General features: G+C 46.4%; 2 protein-coding genes across 5 annotated transcripts in view; both read left to right on the forward strand.

Moving 5' to 3' along the window:
* ZC3H7A (zinc finger CCCH-type containing 7A) overlaps positions 1–1,644 on the forward strand; it is a 30,072-nt gene extending 28,428 nt beyond the window's left edge. For all 3 annotated transcript variants that reach the window (XM_033168062.1, XM_033168063.1, XM_033168064.1), the window contains one exon: positions 708–1,644. In XM_033168062.1, the coding sequence (XP_033023953.1) occupies positions 708–897 (190 nt within the window). In that variant the 3' untranslated portion in view covers positions 898–1,644. The remainder of the gene's footprint in view (positions 1–707) is intronic.
* A 1,876-nt stretch (positions 1,645–3,520) lies between these two features.
* Positions 3,521–15,825, forward strand: part of TXNDC11 (thioredoxin domain containing 11) — a 38,359-nt gene continuing 26,054 nt past the window's right edge. The window contains exons 1-5 of one of the 2 annotated variants that reach the window (XM_033166859.1): positions 3,521–4,032; positions 7,423–7,639; positions 9,000–9,097; positions 11,195–11,324; positions 15,514–15,607. In XM_033166859.1, the coding sequence (XP_033022750.1) occupies positions 3,542–4,032; positions 7,423–7,639; positions 9,000–9,097; positions 11,195–11,324; positions 15,514–15,607 (1,030 nt within the window). In that variant the 5' untranslated portion in view covers positions 3,521–3,541. Of the gene's footprint in view, positions 4,033–7,422; positions 7,640–8,999; positions 9,098–11,194; positions 11,325–15,513; positions 15,608–15,825 lie in introns of those variants that run through there. The other variant, XM_033166860.1, reaches the window with a different exon arrangement.

The raw sequence follows: 15,825 nt of genomic DNA on the forward strand, positions 1-15,825 counted from the left end.
TTAATCCCTTTCTCTGCATGTCCAGTTTCTCCAACAATTTTTTTAGTAGCAGGAATACTCTTAGTCTTGGATTCCACCTCCCCTTTTAATGGACAAAATGTAAGGCAGTTGCCCCCCCCCCCAAATACCCACCATTTAGTTACTGGCAGAGACCAAAAAGTGTCTGCGGTCACATAGGTTATCTGGATTAGTTTGTGGGGGGCAGGGGGCTGACACACACAGCTAGTGCTGGGAAAACAGGGACTTTATATGCTGTTGGAAGCTGAGATTCTCAGAATCCAATGCCCATTCAGCAGGGGTTGGGGAACCTGTGCCTCTGCAGATAGATATTGGCTGAATTATAGCTTTTGACATCCCTGACTTGCTGGCTGGGGCTGGTGGGATCTGGAGTCCCAACATCTGGAAGGCTGCAGGCTCCCCATCACTGCCATCCAGGTCAAGTATACAACCCCACCCAATCTTTTAAATTACATGTTTGCACAGGGGTGGCTGTGCCATGAAGAACGGTGCTTCATGTGACAGAATTTAGGGGGCTGGGTGAAGACAGGAATTGATGGTAACACCAAGACTTCTTGAGGGGTTGGGTCTTGCCTGCTGGTGAGGAGGGACACCCAGTGCTCTGCTTTTTGTTGCGAAATGTCTTGAGCCAGCATTGTGGGTGTAGTACGTTTTGCTCATCACCTCTTGCACTTCTTTCTTTTAAACAGGTATATGGCTGGTACTTGTGTGGAGGGAAACAACTGTAAATTTGCACATGGACCTGCTGAGCTCCGTGAATGGGAAGAACGGAGACACGTTCTAAGAATGAAGCTGAGCAAAGCCAGAAAAGATCACTTGATTGCTCCAAATGATAATGACTTTGGAAAATATAGTTTTTTGTTTAAAGATTTAAACTAACACTATAACAATGCATTTGTGTTGCCAGAAGGAAGCATAAAATCAGAATTTGACAATAATCAAAAGCATGTGACAGAAGCTGCAGATTTTTTCTGCTTTTATTGGCCTGTATTGTTCCTCCTGAAGAACAAAATGTAGTAGATGTGTAGGGGGGGAGTCGGCAGGTCTGTCTGTGCTCTCATGAAACAGAATGGTGAAGTTATAATAAAAACACAACCTGAAGTCTTACGTGCTTATTCGCCTTCTGTTGGACAGAAGAAAGTTGGAAAGTAACGGGAAGGGTGGTATTGTAATGCCTAGCAAGCCCCTAGTGTTGGTCCTTCAGCTGAAAACTTTTTAAGGTAAGCTTCTAAAAACAGATGTTTTGGGCTCAGAAGAAAATGATGGATAAAATTCTTCAGATGTTTTAATGGAGAGGATTTGTTTAAAACAAGTTTGCTATTTATCTCTATGTAGGTTGCTATAATAAAAGGATTTTCTTATTAAAAGATTTAAAGCAAAATAACCATTTAACTACAATATATGTTGAATGGGGTATTTTTCTCTATTTGTATGTTTCAATATAACTTGCTGAAAAGGATATTGGAAGAGAGACACGTATTACTTTTTTTTGAAAATCAAGTAGTTAAAAATTCTGTTTCTTGGTCTTTGCTGTTTAAATGATGATTTTGAAAGATTCCACTTGTATGTCAGTATTGTGTATTGTATGGACCAATATTGCCTGTAATAAAGATAACTTTACATAAAGTCTCTTCCTAAACATATCTTCAGACTCCTGAAGGATCGTTAATATTAGCCCTATAGCAAAAGGGGTAAGAGAAGCCATTCTGGACACACAGACAAACTTCCCGGTTGTATGTTAACAGAGTAGAATATGTGCATTTCTGAGGTAGAGTGTGAGCTGCCATCTCCATGCTCTTAATCCCACGTGGCTACAGTAAAGCAGGGATGGGGAACCTGTGTTCCTCCCAGATGCTCTCAGGACTCCCCACTGACCAGTGGTCAGAGGTGATGGAAGTTGTAGTACATTCCCTGTTCCTGATCCAAAGCATGTTTGCTAAATGATCTCATAAATAGAACATTTTCTACTGTGGACTTCCTGCTAAATTCACACCAAGACATAATATAGCCTGTGAAGTAGTGAGTTGTGGACCCTTGCAGCAGAGGCCTGGTCATCCTACGATCCCCAATACTGACCCAAAGTCCCCTTGATGCACAATGATTGATGGCATCTCAAGGCTGTCCTGCTCTGCACTTTTTAGGTTTCTTTCCTGGGGTGTGTGCGCACGCGCTTTCAGACCGCCCCTACCTGTGAGCACATCTGAGCAGCACTAAGAAAAAATTTGGGAAAGTTTTTAATAGGGGTGGGTTGTAATCTTTATTACAACTTGCCTCGAGAGTGCTATAGGATACAAGCCCCCATCAAACAGGCTAGGAAAACCCTTTAGTGCAGTAGCTAGAACGGTGTGGGGGTCATGGTAGAGCATCCACTTTACCTACCTACAGGTTCCAAATTTCAGCATGGCAGAAAGCTGCTGCCTGTGTAGACCATACTGAGCTAAATGGACCCATTGGTCTGATTTGGTAAAAGGAAAGAGGTTTGCTCCTTTTGCTGCCATCCTAGAATTTGTACAAAGCACTCTGGATGTGGGGCAGAAAATGGAAGCAATGAGAATAGCCTTGCAAAACAGCAAAGCTCAATGCGTGTCTGTACTTAATGCAGCCACTTCCAGATTAAGCATAGTGAGCAGGGGGGAAAGCTTGGGATTTTTTGTGTGTCGTACCAGTGTCGGGGAACTTCCAGTGCAGATTTGCCAGAGGCCATGAACCAGCAAAATTCCTTCATGGTTAAACCAGATTAAACCAAGCATAGCCAGCCAGCATAACATACTCTTGCTGCGATAATATGTGTCTTTCAGGCAGAGCAGAATTAAAACTCGCTCCCCACATATGACAGAGACGGCTAACAACTTGGGATGGCTTTAAAAGATTACGCAGATTCATGGAGGAAAGGGCTACTATTGGCTACCAGTAGCTGTGATGGCTAGCTATGCTGTGCCTCCAATAGCTGGAGGCCATGTTTCCAAAACCACAGGAGAGGAAATGAGCTTTTGTGCTGGAATCCTGGCTTCCCACAGACATCTTGGTGGCCCCTGCTAGAACAGGGTGCTGAGTTGGATGAACCTGACCCTGCAAGGCTGCTCTTACACCCTTAGATACCAGGGTTGGGCGTGCCCAAATGTACCTGACCTGCGCCCCCTAACTTAGCCTGGGGTCAGCACTGAAGGGAGGTTCAAGGGCCAGCCATGTTCGGCTGCCTCTGCGCCGAACAAGAGCGGCGCCATCTTGTCCCTCCATCCTCAAGCAGCGAGGCCTTTGCGGGCCAGAGCCGGCGTGCAATAAACGGAACATAACGATCAATATATTTATTTTTATTTGAAGTGGAAGCGAATTCCCACACGGGGGTAGCCCTGTGTCGTGTGAGGGAACAGCCGCCGCCGGCAGTCCTTCCTGGAAGAGCCCGAGGCCTAGGAAAGGAGCCAGGCCTCCTCGCCATGGCCCGCCTCGGGAGACCCCCGCCGCGGCGGCGCCCTTGCATCGAACCCCCCCGGGGCCGACGGAGCCCGCGCTCGCCCCGCGGCTCATGGCGGGCCTGCGCGAGGAGCTCCGCCGCCTGAGGGGGAGGCCGGAGCGTAGGCCTCGCGCGCCTCCTCCCCGTCCCCACCTCCGCGGCCGGCTGGCTGGTTGGCGGGGCGGGGAGACGTGGCGGCGGCGGAGGCGCCTCTCGCTCCGGCCGCCAAGCGACGTGTGCGAGCGTGAGGGGCTCCGCTGGGCCCCGCCTAGGCCGGGCGGGCCAGGCCCCGGCCGGGAGGGACGGTGCGGAAGGGAGGAGGGCATGTCGGCATGCGGAGGACCCGGACCTGACTCCGGCCTTCCCTCAGCGCCTCCCGAGGCTCCGCAACACCAGCTGGAGGAGGAGGAGGCGGAGGAGGAGAAGGAGAAGGAAGAGAAGGAGAAGAAGCCGCAGCCTCGGTGGCTCGGCGCTTCCCGCATGGCCCGGCGGCCCGAGGTGCTGTGCGGCGCCGCGGTGGTGCTGAGCTGCGCTTTCCTGGTCGCCCTCAAAGTCACTTGCAGGTAAGCGAAGGCGCACCTGCGCGGGGGAGGGGGGGGCTCAGGTTGGGCCTTTCTGCCCATGCCCAGGTGTGTGTGGGGGGGCACCTGGAAACGCGTGGGGGTGCTCCCTGCAAAATGCAAAGCCTCCCCTTGCACAAAGGAGCCCCAATCAACCCGTGCAAGAGTCCAAGCAGGTTTAATCCGAATCAGTTGCCCCAGCAAGCTAATGAGGTGTAGGGGAAAAGGGAGTGGCAGCTTCTCCCGAGTGGCTTCACCTGGGAAAGGGAGGGATGGTATTATTATTATTATTATTATTATTGAAGTGCAGTAGGGTCGTGCGGGGAAGAGGAGGGAGGGGCTGTTCGTGGACCGGGTCTCTCTTCTCTCTCCCGCCCATCCAAGCAGCAAGTGCGAGAGCATCCCTGGGCATAAGCAGAGCGCTGGGTGTTGGGGCCATCCATAGCACCATCCATGCTGCAGCTTGGTGGGTAGGGCGTCCATTTCGCAGGCAGAAGTTCCTGGGTCCTGCCCCAAGCAGGTCAAGAACCCTTGTCTGAAATGCTGGGGAGCTGCTGCCAGTCCGTGTGGACGTTACTGAGCTAGACGGGGCCTGACTCTGTATAAGGCACTTCCTACATAATCTTCTAGGTAGAGCTTAAGGCAATAGCCCTATCCTGTTGTTTGTCCCCCCCCCAAAAAAAAACCCCGTTGAGCCCTCCCCCCATAGATTGCCTTCTTTAGGGGTCATGGTAAACAGCAGCTGATTGACCTGGCCACCAGGATTGTATCTAATTCTTTTTTAACAAAAGACCCCACAAGAGGAGCCCTGATGAAATCTAATTGCATCTAATTCAGGTGCCTTTGGCAAACCCCTGCCCCCAGGAAGCATGGCAATAAAGTGATGGTCTTCCCTCACTGGTCCCAGGATCTGACATTGAGAGGTATACTGCCTGAGTACATGGGGGCTCCATTTAGCTGTCATGGCTAGCAGCTGTTGATAGATTTATCCTGCATTCTTTTGCCAGCTGTTTGGAAAAAACAGCTGTCTTGTTGGTTCCATCAAGCCAGTTCCTTTGATAAGGATTAGCTACCATGTAATTTGTCTACAATGAATTAGTTACTACTGCTACCTGCCTTTTTGTACTCTTCGTTGGGTCTTTCCCTTCCTCCCCCAACCCTTCTGTGACTCATAGGTGCATTTACATTGCACATTGTGCCATCACTTGACATTTGGCCACATTCTGCATGAAATTTATCCTATTGCATTTGAAGTGCTATGGAACTTGCACTGTGTGATCTGTGGTATCTGGTTCACGTATTAAAAACTATTGCTTGGTAATGTTATTCAAGGCTGTTCCAGTCCTTACGTTTTTAAGATGTGCTTGTGAATTGATCTCCATGTGCATGTAAAAATCTAACATCTGAATGTGGCGAAAGAATGTTTACAAGCAAGTGCGTGGTGCAGAAACCTTGAACAGGAAGCCACAACAAGTGCACATACAAGTGGCAAGTCTGGTTTTATGTCCACGAAACACTTGACATGTCCCTAGTTTTGATTTTGACTAGTGTACAAGGCATCAGGCGAGAAGGATCCATAGAAACATAGAAACATAATACAGTTCTCTAGGACTTAAAAGAGCGACAACAACAATTAGGTGCTATGGTTATGTGTTTCTAATTGTTGTAATGCAGTAGGAGCCTCAGGGTTGAGAAACACAGCTGGACTTTTCTCTTAAAGCTAATGGGAGCTGCTGTGAGGCCATGCTGTGGGGTTGTGTATGCACCTGAAGGAGCGTCTCCACCCCCATCATTCAGCCCGGACACTGAGATCCAGCTCCGAGGGCCTTCTGGCGGTTCCCTCACTGCGAGAAGCAAAGCTACAGGGAACCAGGCAGAGGGCCTTCTCGGTAGTGGCCCCCGCCCTGTGGAACGCCCTCCCATCACAGGTCAAGGAGATAAACAACTACCTGACATTCAGAAAAAACCTGAAGGCAGCCCTTTTCAGGGAAGTTTTTAATGTGTGATATTTTTGTATCTGATTTTTGTTGGAAGCTGCCCAGAGTGGCTGGGGAAATCCAGCCAGATGGGCAGGGTACAAATAATAATAATAATAATAATAATAATAATAATAATAATAATAATAATCTCCCACTCAGCCCTTCACCCTCAGAAGAGCCTGTGAGTGATTTGCAAAGGCAGCCTTTTCCCATCAAACTGCAGTGTGCAGAAGAAATGGAAGGCAACCCTTTTCCCACAGCTTGTAACATCAAAACTCAATTAAATTCAAATTCCCACTGCGTGAAGTAGAACTACAGTAAACATAAAGAGAATGCTGCTGGATCAGACCAAAGGCCTTTTGGGCCCAGTATCCTGCTTTCCAAAGTTGCCAACTTTATCCTTTTGGGATTCCCATATGCTGGGCCTGAGGGCAACCCAGTATGAAGAAGTACTCTTCTTCTTTCTGTCCGCCCCTCCTAAATTTGTTTGTTTGCTTACAAACATTTTATGCCGCTTAATATAGTAAAAATCTATGCAGTTTATGTAAAAGCAAAAAAAAAAAAAAGGTAACAAACAGCATTCAATAAGATTTCCTAGAAACAAAATAAAAGCAAACCTCAGCTATATCTCACAAATAAAACTGAGCAGTGTACAAAATGAATAATAATTTACAAAGAGTCCAGGATTTACGTTTTTAAAAGGCATTTAAAGGTCCTTCTGGTCTCTCCACCTCACAAATTACCTGACAGAAGGCATTCCAAAGTCTGGCTGCTATCACTGAGAGGCCTGCTGGAATGGGAGGGACAGGGGAAAGAAAGTACAGTGGTACCTCGGGTTAAGAACTTAATTCGTTCTGGAGGTCCGTTCTTAACCTGAAACAGTTCTTAACCTGAAGCACCTCTTTAGTTAATGGGACCTCCTGCTGCCGCTGCACCACCGCCGTGCGATTTCTGTTCTCATCCTGAAGCAAAGTTCTTAACCCAAGGTACTATTTCTGGGTTAGCGGAGTCTGTAACCTGAAGCGTCTGTAACCTGAGGTACCACTTTACTTTTTATGTAGCACATAATGGAATTCACTGGCACAAAATGAGGAGATGGTGGTTTTAAGAGTGCTGTAGAGTCACAGAGGATAGGGCTACCAATGGCTGCTATTCAGAGGCTCTCTACTTCCTTCAGAATCAGAGGTGTCATGGCTCAGAATACTAGTTCTGCTGGGTGCAACAGTAGAAGGCGGCAGCTTCTGATCCAGAGTAACTGGTTTATGCTCTGCAGTTCTGGAAGCATGTCCCTAAGCTGCTTTTTAGCTTTTGCCAACCAACCAAGTGAGAGAATGTGAAGTTCTGTTGATCTTAACGTTCGCACGCCCATGATACCTGACATATGCACACGCGCCTCTCTTCCTCCCCCCAATAGCCGCGCAAAAGATGTGACAATGCCAGCTAAGCTTCCAGTCAGCTTCTTCTCTTCAACGTCTCCAGTCTACGATCTTTTCCTTGGGCAGCTGGATCGTGCAGAGGACATCCGCCAAGATTCGGAAATCACCCTTTTCTTTTTCTACGCTCCGTGGTGTGGGCAGTCTGTTGCAGTGAGGGAAGAGATTGAGAAAGTGGCAAGCAGTTTGGCAGACCAGGTAAGGGCAGGAAGGGATGCAGCTGTTGCTTTAAGTTACTTTTCTTGTTCATCAGAGTTGTTTGGAGAGAGAGACAGGCTGATGTGCTGCTAATTTCAAACTGAGCCTGCGGTCCCTGAAAAACAGCAGGGCTTTGCATGCTAGCAATGGCTCCTCTACTCTGCAAAAACCCTGTCAATTTGGAATTGCCCTCGACAGAAATTTATAGCAAAGTGGTTGGGGGAGAAAAGAGACTGACACAGCTAGGGTTCTATTTGTGGTTTCATTTATTAAGAAGGAATGGGCTGTATTCCCATAGGACTGTTTGCCAGCACGATTTAGATATGTTTATTTAATATCATTTATATACTGCTTAATTACTCCATCTCTTTAAGTGGTGCACATGGAGCACAATACGATGACAATAAAAAATCAGTTAAAGCTGTAAAATCAGGATTCAGTTAAAATGCCTGTTGGGCTAGCAGGTAAATGAAGAATGTCAGTACATGGATCAGACCAAAACCAGGAGACTGTTGACCTTGTTAAAATGCTGAGTTGAATTGTGAACGAGTACGGTCCTTTTTTTGTAGTGAGTGTCCTAGTTAATAGTGTTACGGTTTATCTTTTTATGATTGTAAAAGACATTAGATACACCAGTGGATTCGATACCACAGCAGATTATGCTATCAGTTTATTTTAATTAAATTTTGAGAGAAGTACCATTTTTATTGTATGATTTGGAGAAAGCGCTTGGCTAAGCAATCGATACTTGATTTGACCTACATAATGATCTGCAGGATGTGCATTTTTTGTGCCAAGCACCTGCACTTTTCCGTGTACTAATTTAAGAACCTGTGACGAGCTCTGCTGGATCAGACCAAAATTCATTCTAGTCCAGCATCCTATTCTCACCGTGGCCAACTAGATGTCTATGGGAAGCCCACAAGCAGAACCTAAGTGCAGCGACACTCTAGTCACTTGTGAGTAACTGGGATTCACAGACATGTTGCCCCTGACAGGGATTTGGTTGAATATGCCAAAGGGAGTAGAGAGATGAGGGTCTCTTTTATGACAATAAAAATGCAAGTAAATATCCCAAATCCATCCTTGGGTAGATTTTGAGAATTGTAGTTTGCTTTAAATTCACATGGCTATCCACCCTCCTAGTAAAGGTATAGCCAGCTGCTAGGGAAAGACTTTGGCCACGTGATCAGGCTACATTCTCCAGAGTTGCACTTGTTCTCTTTGCAGTCCATCAACCAAGCCTCTGGCCTTGAAGTTTTCTGACTTCGGTGCTTGCCTCAAAAAGTGACTTACAGGTTGTGCCAAACATTTGTATTTACTCTCTCCATCCCCACCCCCCACCCCGGCCCTTTTGCAGGTGCTGTTTGTGGCGATCAACTGCTGGTGGAACCAAGGGAAATGCAGGAAACAGAAACATTTCTTTTACTTTCCGGTTATATATTTGTACCATCGGAGGTAAGGCTTTTAAGTGCTCTTTGGAAGTCAGAACTTGTTAAGTGTGGCAAGCCTTTATCAGCCGAACAAAGCTATCCACCCACGCAAACAGTGTGCCTTGTCGGTTAAGTTCCTCTGAGAACCAATTTTCAAACTTACATTGCTCATAGGAATCACTGGGCCGGGGCGGCAGGTTCTGCTCAGAGCAGATCTCTGTCTCCTGCTAAGCGTGGTTAGCACCCCTGACCCAATCCTGTCTGCTCCTTCTTCATGCCTCATGAAAATCAGCTACTAAGATTCAAGGAATCTTGTTTTGCTTTATGAGTTAAAGGACATAACCTCCTGCACCTTGGTGTGAATGTTCTTGTTTGTCAGGTTTGCTGGAGGGATGAAACTGGGGTGTGTCATTTTGCTATCAAGTCAGGAAAGTTCCCTTCTGTATATGTGTTCTAAGTTAAGGTTGTACAGTCCTTTCCTTTGGTAATTCAGTTTCTTGCTAAACAGAATGTGATGTTCTGCTCTGAGGTATATAATCAGGCATCCATGGTGATGGAATTGTGGTTTCTAATTCATAATCTGAAGGCTTTCCAATATCTAAGCACTAATTTAAAAAGACAGTGTGCTGTTAGGTCTTATGAGTACAGCGGGAAACTTGGGAAATGATATGTTTCTGTTGATCAGAACTCAGAAGACAGACTATTGGAAAGGGAGAGCAGCAGGAAATAGGATCTCTGCACAGATCCGAGGGTTCCTTATCACCATCAATTCCCTATCCCTCTGCTCTTTGGCATTTATTACCTCCAAGCATCCAGTTTGGTTAGCTTAGCTTAGAAGAGCAGTCAGTTCGAACTGCAGCTGAAGGGTTCCGTTTGCGAAATGGAAGCTTTGAAAGGTTATCGAGATAGCAATTGCGTGCTCAGAGATGCATGGTCTTTCAGAATGTTTTGCAATTGTCACTGCCTGCATTGTCATGGGGGCTAAGGCTATCAATGTCTACCAGCCAGAATGGCTGTGTTCTACGTCCACGGCTGGAGGGAGGCTGTCTCTGAATACCAGTTGCTGTGGAACACAAGTGCGGAGTTCCTGCTTTGAGGCTTCCCAAGGGCAACTGGCTGGCCACTGTGAGAAGAAGATGTGGGAATATAGTGGAAGCTGGTACTAGGACAGTGAAGGCTTCTGGATCTGATGAGACAATCAGAAGGCTGGTGTCGGCTGTTTTGTCCATGCTGCTTACAGTTTGCTGTTTCTCCCCTGCTCTCTCTCCAAAGTGCCACAATACATGGTAGAGCTGGGGGTGCCTTGCTATAACTATTTGCGCCATATGCATTGTCAGTCAAAAACTAGTAGAATGCCCTGGAACAGCGGGTTAGAATTCCTTGGATTTATCTTTATGTCTGCATGTGTTGAGTCACTTTGCACAAACGTTGAATAAAACCGCCATTTGGGATTAGGATGAAAAAGCCACGGGGTGAGTGAAATGTGTTTTGTTCCAGTTTAAAGAGTCTTTTGAGTCGCCTTATCTGGTTTTGCCCAATGTGTACATATTCTTGGCCGGTAATGGCTGTCCCTTTTGCCATAATCAAAGACCTAATATGATACTATTGTGCATTATGGTTCATGTTCAGTTCCTTTCGCCTGCCCTCTCCACCTTCTTGAATCAGGGCGTGGGGAGTAGCGGTGGCGCTTTGGAGAGGTAGGCAGGAATGTAGGCCTAACTCTGGATTCAGCCAGATCTAGAGGCCCCCGTAATCCTGTTCAGGCAAGGCAGAGAGAACATCTGTCCATGCCACAGTGTTGACCACCCACATTTCAGGCAGTAATTGCTGCATTTCACATTTATTGTTAAAACTTCTACCTCAGACCTTTCAGCTCTTAAATCAACCTTTTCCAGTCTGGTGCCCTTGGACTACAACTCCCATCAGCTCCAGCTATGCTGGCTGGGGCAAACAGTAGGTCAAAACATCTGGAAGGCACCTGGTTGGCAAAGGCTTGTCTTAAACGCTTACTCTTAGCCTTGACCAGCTCTAGGTCTTTCTTTATTAGGTTAGGTTAGGAATTGCAATTTTAACTTTTCAAACTTTTAACACAGTATCTGGTTTCTTTTCTTTTCAATGCCAGCTTTGGGCCCATCGAATACAAAGGCCCGATGAATGCTGTTTACATTGAGAAATTTGTCCGCCGAGTGATGACTCCCCTGCTTTACATCTCATCCCGATCGAAACTTCAGCAGTTTCTCTCCAATTATGAGGTAAATTGCCTCTGTTCGTTGATCTAGCCATTGATGACTCCTGGAAGGTTTGTGTTTCTTTCAAGGATGATCTTGCTTCTGGTTACAAAGAGTGGACTCTGTTTGCTTTCTGAGGTTACAGGAAACCAGTATTCTCTGCCACTGTATTTTTGACGTGCTGGTTCACGTGCTTCCTGTGTGGCTGATGTCTGGGTAAAATTCTGAAGATGATCGGCAGTGGCTGCAGCAATGTTGAGAAGTCTCATCTGGAGTATGTGTCTGTCTGTCTGGTTGTGCTAGCATGTTGTCAGGGAGGACCCATAACTTTAGAACTGTTCATTCCAAAGATATCAAATGAATTTCATCAACTGATTAAATTTGAAAAAAACCCACACAATCTTTTTGAGGGGGAGGGAGCATTATTTTCCTTGATGTTAGGTGGCCACATGTATGTCTGTTTTGCAGCATCTGCCCATCTTAAAATAAGCCTTCCCTTCTCCAAAGTGAGAGCAGAGGGGGGAGGCCTCTTCTGATATGGTGCCTCATACCTGCAGCTTTCATAGACAATTTCAAAATAGATTTTAAAAATAGCTACCCAGTTAACCAGTATATATATTTGGTCAAATCTGCCTTCAAGTCAGTTGATCTAATTTGAGTGGGGGACCTTTGGTCCTCCAGATGTTGTTGGGCTACAGCTGTTGCCATTGCTGACCGGGGCTGAGTTGGAGTCCGACAACACCTGGAAACCCAAAGCTACCCATGATCTAGCTCCCTGGTCAATTCATAGCTACAGCTCTAATGTTGATGCTTCTCCATCTTGTCAGGTGTGGGGAGGGGTGTTGAACCTGCAGTGAGTGTGTCAAAAGGTTCTGCTTTAATTTCTGATAGCTCCAGTGAAGCCTTTCCCTATGGGAGCACAGCCTTGTCTAAAAGCATTTTTGGCCCATTAGAATTGAGGCCTGATGGGTCTTGGCTCTTGGCTTCCTGCACCCTGCCTTTTCAGGGATCAGGGTGTGAACAGCTGTGCAGGCTCAGGCCTTTCTATAAGCATAGGGAGGGATAGATCCACAGTGTCCCAGAGGACAGAATGGGAAGCAGGACTAGAGATGGGGCTGCTGCGTCAGAGGGAGGAAGAGCAGGGAACTACAGGAAGCTCAAGGAGTCCCTTGTTAGAGCAAACCTTCGCTCTGCTTCACAGGGACTTGGTAGGTGCTCCTGTCTTCGCTTATCTCTTTCCCTGTCTTTCATTCCAGCTTGGCCTCTTCCCCCAAAGCCTTTCCAGCGTCTGAAAAACACAAAACTCTGTGCCGCTTCATTTGGGCATACCAGCCGAAGTTGCACACAAGTTACTAGTCCATATATATTTTTTAATGTCAGTTTTTAAAAATGTTCTGATTTAAGATTGATGCACCTACACAGATGTCTGTGCAGAGTTCCACGTCACTTTGAAATCCAAGTCACTGTTTTCAAGTTTGCCCGTGATGATGTTGTTGGACATAAAGTTTAGAGCCACAAGGGGGAACCAGCAGGAAATATTTGAAGGCCTCTGTGTTGATCTTGGATCACAGCGAGTATTAAAGCCTTTCCCAGCAGCAAATAATTGGGAACTAGTAAAGCTCATTCCTGTTGTCTTTTCATTCCCATTTTATCCCTCTGATCCTAGTCTCTAACTAGGGTTAAAAATATGTAAACATCCTATACATGTTTAAACAGACAAAACTCTCACGCACAAAATCTGGTGCCACCTTTTTGGAAAGTGGCTTCAGCATGGAATCTCCTGTCGGTTGTGGTTGTGTCACCTGGTGGTTTCTTATCACCTGAGCAGGATTTGTGTTGCTTTGAGTACCTGTACTTTGTCCTGGAGCACTTGATAATCATATTTGTTTGCCTTTGGAGCAAATTCTTCTCAACACTGTGCATATGCAACCGGCCTACTTGGCTTGCAGTAGGAAGGGGGACTACAGGCTTTCAGTGCCGAGCTGCAGAACTGCTCTGTTCTCAGAAACTTTTGTGGCTTCACTTTCTGGTTTGAAGTTTCTTTCCTTGCCTGTTCTGAACGCTTTGAATCTCAACATACATGCTGCACTGTTCTTTATCCTTTCGCAGATAGAACATCTGCATTCTTTTTGAAATACCATTCTTAGGCTGCATTCAAATACAATGCTAATCCGTAAGCCACATGTAGTGAACGAGTCTGCTTCCAAGCACCTCTTGCTTTCCTCCTCCTTTCTTCCAGTAGGGAGTCAAGCCACAGAGTGGCTGAGCCTTGTGTCCAAACCAGCAAACACACCACAGTTGGGAAGCCAAGAAAAAAAAACATTGGCTTCCAATTGTGGCTGTCTGGAGAGAAACAGACAACAATGGCCAGTCCAGTCACTCTAAGCCAGCTGATCCATAGTTGTTTCCCTGCTAGAGGGAGAGAGGAGCAAAACAGGAGCTGTCAAGTTGTGTGCTCTGGCATGCATCTCACACACAAATTAAACTCTGGTTTAAGGCATCTGGACACGGCTTCAGTTTGTAAGCCACCCTGGGAAGTGTTTTGCTTGGAAGGTGGGGTTACAAATCTATTAAGGAAATGTGATTTATGTACATGGGAAAGTGCCATATACCAAGTCACACCACTGGTCAATCTAGCTCAGTGTTGACTACAGTGACACTCCATCATCTCAGTTAGGTCCGTTGACCAGTTCTAGGAGTTGAAGCTGGGAGCTGTGGTATGCAATGTTCATGCTTTCCTGCTGTAAGGTTCTCGGTTAGTTGCTCATGAGTAAGCAGCCAGGACTCCGCTGTTTCCTTTAATGATTTTATTGTGCAAACTATTTACAGTGCAAAACAAAATAAAAAATTCTTTCCAGTAGCACCTTAGAGACCAACTAAGTTTGTTCTTGGTATGAGCTTTCGTGTGCATGCACACTTCCTTGACTATGGCAGACCAACACGGCTACCCACCTGTAACTATTTACAGTGCAGAAGTTCATGTCTGTATCAAGCAGTGTCAGAATCCGGGAATGGCCCCTTCCAGTTCTGACCCCAACAAAAGAGTTTCGGTATACGAAAACCCCGCCTTCCATCCTTTCGTTTCACCCCATGACGTCTTTAGGGCGACGGAAATTGCTTTCCCCCTGTATCGCCCTCGGGACTGGGGGAGTGCTGGGTCTCTCTTGCATCCCCAGAGCCTCTACTCCCTTCCCCCTGTGAACTCTGCCCCTCCTCGCTGGGCGTCTCGCCGCTCTTTTCGCTACCAGAGGAGGTGCTGCTGGCAAGGTGGGACTGGGGCTCCCTGTAGCATCTGGAGAGCCCTTCCACCACCTTGTGCTGCATTGGGGACAGTTCCCTGACACCTGCTGACCTATGGCCTTTCTCCTTGAAGTGGTGCAATAATAGTAATAATTTATTATTTGTACCCCACCCATCTGGCTGGGTTTCCCCAGCCACTCTGGGCAGCTCCCAACAGAATATTAAAAACACGATAAAACATCAAACATTAAAAACTTCCCCAAACAGGGCTGCCTTCAGATGTCTTCTAAAAGTCAGATAGTTGCTTATTTCCTTGACATCTGATGGGAGGGTGTTCCACAGGGCGGGCGCCACTACCAAGAAAACCCTCTGCCTGGTTCCCAGTAACCTCACTTCTGGCAGGGAGGGAACTGCCAGAAGGCCCTCAAAGCTGGACCTCAGTGTCCAGGCTGAACAATGGGGGTGGAGATGCTCCTTCAGGTATACTGGGCCGAGGCCGTTTAGGGCTTTAAAGGTCAGCACCAACACTTTGAATTGTGCTCAGAAACGTACTGGGAGCCAAACCCAGTGAAAGCTCAAAAGTGTGATACCATTGAGTGAAATTAGGTAGAATTTAGGTATTATCTTAGAAGTCCAGCTGAGATGTTGTGTCTGTATGTGCCATTGTTGGTGTTGGTCAGAAACCAGTCAAGATCCCCCCCCCCACACACACACAACTTTTTGAATAGACCTGGAGTTTGCAGCTACTCTGATGAGAACAACCCTCTGTGTCTCCATCTGGGAACATGTGCTCAATGGGAAATATTAACAATCCTTCCAAACTACAGGACTGCTTTTACAGTGGAGGAGCAATGCCCCAGGATTAAATATTTACATAATTAAACCAAAGCCCATTGTGCTGTTGTTTCCAATAATGGTAAATAAGTGCAGCACCTCTCATGTGTTCTCTTGTATTTTTGTTTCGCCTTTGCAGCCAGGAGTTTTGGGATATTTCGAGTTCAACGCTTCGCCCCAACCACCTGGTTATCTGACATTCTTCACTTCAGCACTGCATTCATTAAATAAAGGTAGTAAAGTCATTACCCATATAAACCACTGTTTAATGTTACATTTGATTGAATGTCACCATGTCTAATTTGTGGGTGGGAATGATGGGATGGCATTGGTTTTCTTTCCATTGTCTGCAGAAAGCATTTGACTTTATATTTAGCACTGTTTTCAAAGCAACCATCCTCATCACATTTATTAATCCCATACCCAATGTTATCAGGCCGACTTTGACAGG

The sequence above is a fragment of the Lacerta agilis genome, chromosome 13 (genome assembly GCF_009819535.1).
Source record: "Lacerta agilis isolate rLacAgi1 chromosome 13, rLacAgi1.pri, whole genome shotgun sequence".
In the NCBI taxonomy this organism is placed as follows: Eukaryota; Metazoa; Chordata; class Lepidosauria; order Squamata; family Lacertidae; genus Lacerta; species Lacerta agilis.